Source organism: Drosophila bipectinata, chromosome 3R (assembly GCF_030179905.1).
Source record: "Drosophila bipectinata strain 14024-0381.07 chromosome 3R, DbipHiC1v2, whole genome shotgun sequence".
Lineage (NCBI taxonomy): Eukaryota > Metazoa > Arthropoda > Insecta > Diptera > Drosophilidae > Drosophila > Drosophila bipectinata.
The window spans coordinates 23685234-23689891 of record NC_091739.1 but is presented as its reverse complement, the minus strand read 5'-3'; the positions used below and the strand labels follow the sequence as shown (position 1 = coordinate 23689891).

Genomic DNA, 4658 nt, shown 5'->3' with positions numbered 1-4658 from the left:
TGAAAGATTTATTTCTTAGTTCTTTGCGATTACATTTCCACCGAGCTAATGTGTTCCGATCCAACGGCTATGTCGTGGCAGTTTGTCAACTGTCATTGCATCAGACATTGAATGGCGACCAGCACAGAAGCGATGGGGAATTTTTGTTTCCGCCCCACCAGGCGCCCACTGAGTGGGTGAGCCAGACTTGTCGCATTTTGTTGACAACTACATTGCAAATACGGCAAAGTAATCAGTATTGTGTAAATAACAAGTTATGTGTCTGCGAGTGCAGCTGACAATGCGAGTGGTAAGCGATATGCAATCAGGCGCAAATAAATCTTGAATGCGCATTCAATACAGTTGAGAGTATCAAAACTGGCTGCACATTCTCGCCCTGGGGAAGGCGTCTTGAGCGAGTCGGATATAATTCAATGCTGGCTAAGGTCAGCTGCTAAGCACCTTAAATATAATGTGAAAATAGCGTCAAAGCAGTTCAAGCGGTGCGTATTGTATGCATTCTCAATGGGCAGTTGTCAGACTTCCTCGAAAGGAAGGCAAGCCACCGAGAAGAGGTGAAAATATTCACGAAAACTTGGTCAGCGGGCCAGTTAGTCGCAGCTTTTCCCAACGAGTGGTCGGTATCTGTCAACGATAACGTGATATTTCGGTTGGTATTATTTAACAAAAAAAATCACATTTAAAATCAATTGTTAAATTATTGTTTCACATTTTGTATCGTAGATCTTTAAGACTCGTTTTGTTTGTGCTAAAATTGTTGTGCTAATATTAAGAAAATATTTAACATCTTTAACATGTCGTCTTAAAGGATTTTAAAAGATTTTCTTACCAAAAAAATATTAAAAAGAGACTCTCAAATTTTCAAATGTGAAAGAATCACTTTACCATAATATTTTTATAAAAAATAGGTAGAAAAACATTTGAAACAAACATTCATTTGAATGTACGCAAATTATGGTACTATATTAACGAGCTAGGCCCGTCTAAGTGGCGCCAGTGAAAATATTTAATCAATTTTTGATCGATAACCTTAAAAAGAAACAATTAGAGAACATGTGTTTCAAGGTGTCAATGACATCTAATGTGGCCTCCAATGCGAAGGCCGTTCTAATTTGGCTTTCCATGGCTCATGGTTTTAAACTTGCGTTTTTTCTTTTTGCAGCAATCCAAGGAATGACCATGAAAAGCTGGTCATGAAAGCATTTTCTGACTAAGCACGGGACAAGTTAAAGGCAACTTGCTGACTTTGAGAAGGATTTTTAAGAGCCCTGATAATGAATCAAGAAGGGGCGGCACCTACACCTGCTCAAGCGGCAGGGGCAGCTCCAACACCTGCTCCAGTGCCAACGGCAGCACCTCTTACCACCACACCAACACCTGCTTCTGTGGCTCCTGCAGGAGTATCTCCGAGTGTAGTTGTTCCAGCTCCAGCGCCAGCAGCAGCACCTGTGGCAGTCCCTGTTCCTTCAGCAGCCCCAGCACCCGTGGCAGTCGCTGCTTCTGTTGCAGCCCCAGCTCCTGCGCCAGCCCCTGCTCCTGTAATAGCACCTGCTCCAGTAGTAGTCCCTGCTCCTGTCGCAGCCCAAGTTCCTCCCCCAGCAGCAGTACCACCTGCAGCCACTGTTGCAGTTCAGGTTCCAACTTCTTCTCCTGCTCCGATTGCAGCCTCAGTAGTAGCTCCAGTTGCAGTTCCAGCTGCGACATCTGCTCCTGTGTCAGCCGGTGCTCCTGCCGTTCCCCCTAAGCCTGCACCAGCTCCTGCACCCGTTCCTGTAGCATCTTCCGTACCCGTTCCAGCGCCAGCTCAAGCCGGAGCTCCTGCCACTACTCCTGCCCCGGTTGCTCCGACTTCAACAGCTCCTTCAGTAGCTGCTACTGTGGCTGTTTCTGTGGATGCCCCAGTGGCTGCTCCTGTGGCTCCTCCTTTGGCTGCTCCTGTACCTGTTCCAGAAGTGGCTCCAGTAGCTGCGCCAGTCACGGCCACGGTAGCTCCTCCTGTGCCTGCTCCTGTTCCAGAAGTGCCTCCAGTAGCTGCACCAGTCACGTCCACTGAAGCTCCTGCTTCTGTTCCAGAGGTGGCTCCAGTAGCTGCACCTGTTACGGCCGCGGTAGCTCCTACTGTGGCTGCTCCTCTGCCCGTTCCAGAAGTTGCTCCAGTAGCTGCACCAGTCACGGCCACGGTTGCTGCTCCAGTCGTTCCTGTGGCTGCACCTGTGCCTCCACCAGTGGCTGCGCCTGTGGCAGATCCTGTAGCCACAGTAGCTGAGCCAGTCGCGGCTGTTCCAGTCGTAGCACCAGTTACGGCCACGGTAGCTCCTGCTGTGCCTGCTCCTGTACCTGTTCCAGAAGTTGCTCCAGTAGCTGCACCAGTCACGGCCACGGTTGCTGCTCCAGTCGTTCCTGTGGCTGCACCTGTGCCTCCACCAGTGGCTTCACCTGTGGCACCTCCTGTAGCCACAGTAGCTGCACCAGTCGCAGCTCCAATAGCTGTTTCAGTCGCAGCACCTGTCACGGCCACGGTAGCCGCTCCAGTCGCCACTCCAGTACCAGCACCTGAGACAGCTTCAGTGGCACCACTCGTTACTCCAGTAGCTGCTTCTGTGCCCGCTCCAGTCGTTTCTCCCCTGCCTGCTCCAGTGGATGAACCGGTTGCCCCTCCAGTGTCCGTTCCTTTAACTGCTCCGGCAGCAGTCTCTGCTGCAGTACCACCTCCCGTATCTGAAACTATAGCGGCTCCAGAAGCTCCTCCAGTCGATGTGTCTATAGCTGCGCCAGTTTCCACTGAATCCATACCTGCTTCTTTGGAGCCTCCGGTTGAGCTCTCTGAGCCTGTTGTCACGACTGATTCGGAAACTACACTTGTTGATGCTCCTAGAGCAACTCCAGCACCTGCCACTGAAACTGTTCCAGGAGTTTCTACGGAAATTGCTTCAACGGCAACAACTGCCGCTTCCCCAGATTCTACACCGTGTGTTTCCGAAAATTTTGTTGCTCCTTTGGTTGCAATGGAGGCTGCATCAGACGCCGCTGCAGTGGAAGCCCCTGTCATTGAAACTTCTTCACCAGCTGCAGTAACCGCGCCAGTTTCAGAGATCTTACCAGCTCCAGCGTCAGAAGAAGTTAGCTCTGCAGTGGACGCAACTGCTGCGGAGTCACAGCTTGCACAGCCCATCGATACTGCCAGTGAAGTATCCGAAGTTCCGGCGGTAGATGCAGTCCCCGCCGCTGAAGAAGTCCCAACAGCAAAGTCTGAAGCTGTTGCCATTATCGAGGAGGCAGCACCAGTTCCGGAAACTATAGTGTCACCGGAAGCCGTTGCTCCTCCAGAATCTGTTGAAGTGCCCACACCGGAGCCAGAAATTCCAGCTGCAGAAAATGAAACGCCAGTAGCAGATCAAGGACCCACAGCACTAGTTCCTGAACCATTAACAGAACTTCAAGTCCCAGTGCCAGAATCAGTCCCATCACAAGATGAGGCAGCTCAACCAAAGGAATCTATCAGAAATCTATCAGAAATTTCGGTGATAGTGGCGGAGCTGGAAGCTGTAGCTCCAGAACCAGTGGTGGAAGCTCTTCCTGCTGTCCCTGAGTCATCAGCAGCTATACCAGAACCTGTATCTAACGAGACTCCCGTTGCTGAAACTGACGTAATACCTGATCCTGGTGCTGCTCCTGAACCCACAAAACAGGAAGAAATACCTGTCGAACCCGCCGTTCCGAGTACCGATCTAGTAACTGTTCCCGCTGAAGAAGCTCCAACAATAGCTCCTGAGTCGGAGGCTCCAGAGGCTGTAGCTGCTTCACCTGTAGCAGAACCTACTGCTCCTGAGTCTGTAGCACCTGCAGCTGGGGCGGCAATGCCAGAACCCGAACCTGTCATTGAACCTGAAGCGCTGGTTCTTGTTACAAGTTCAGTGCCTGCAGAACCTACTGTGGAAGAACCTTCGGAGATTCTTCCAGATACGTCTTTAGAGGCTGTACCTGCTGTTGTGGATGCTGCAGTTCCAGAAGCTGAAGTAGCACCAGACGCTCCTATAGAAGCACCAGAAGTTGCCAAGGAAGAAGATACACCAGTCGTTGGAGAAACATGTCCTCTAATAGTCGAATCAGCTACTGATGCCACTGCCGTTGAACCAACGATTGAAAACATCGAAGAATCTGCCTCGGAACCAGCTGCTGAAGCAGTGAGTTCTGCCGCCGATGAAAGTTCATCCCCCGACCCAAGTTCTGTGCCCGTTGCCAAAATATCACCGCTCCTCAGAGATCTGCAAACTTCAGATGTATCTCTATTGGCCATTGCTGCCACACTGGATGCCATAGGAGAGAAGCTTAAGGACCAAAAGGCTCGAAATCAGCAGGTGATGAACAGGCTTTGTGAAATCGAGAAAATACTAGGACCTCCAAGACAAAACTAGATTATAAAGGTTTCTGCTTACTTATGAAAGTGTTAATTATTATGTTCAAAAATAAAATAAACCTAAATAATAAATACATTTTGTTGGATTTCATCATCACTAAATTCATAAAATGGTACCCTCGCAAACAAATTAAATTATTCAAAATTCATGAAACCAAAACAAGTGTTCGCTCTTCCCTTTCTGGACAAGTTAAGGTGGCGTGGTAAATAACCGCACAAGCTAATTTGCCAGCAAGGCGAA

At 49.5% G+C, this 4658-nt stretch overlaps 1 protein-coding gene across 1 annotated transcript; it reads left to right on the top strand.

Moving 5' to 3' along the window:
* Positions 1–582: 582 nt before the first annotated feature.
* On the top strand, positions 583–4415 carry Cpn (Calphotin). The gene is made up of 2 exons (XM_017253681.3): positions 583–649; positions 1163–4415. The coding sequence occupies exon 2, from the start codon at positions 1275–1277 to the stop codon at positions 4413–4415; it is 3141 nt and encodes a 1046-aa protein (XP_017109170.2). The 5' UTR covers positions 583–649; positions 1163–1274.
* Positions 4416–4658: the final 243 nt, after the last annotated feature.

Excerpts from the sequence above, each read along its gene's own strand:
- Cpn (XM_017253681.3), top strand. The coding sequence starts at position 1,275 with ATGAATCAAGAAGGGGCGGCACCTACACCTGCTCAAGCGGCAGGGGCA.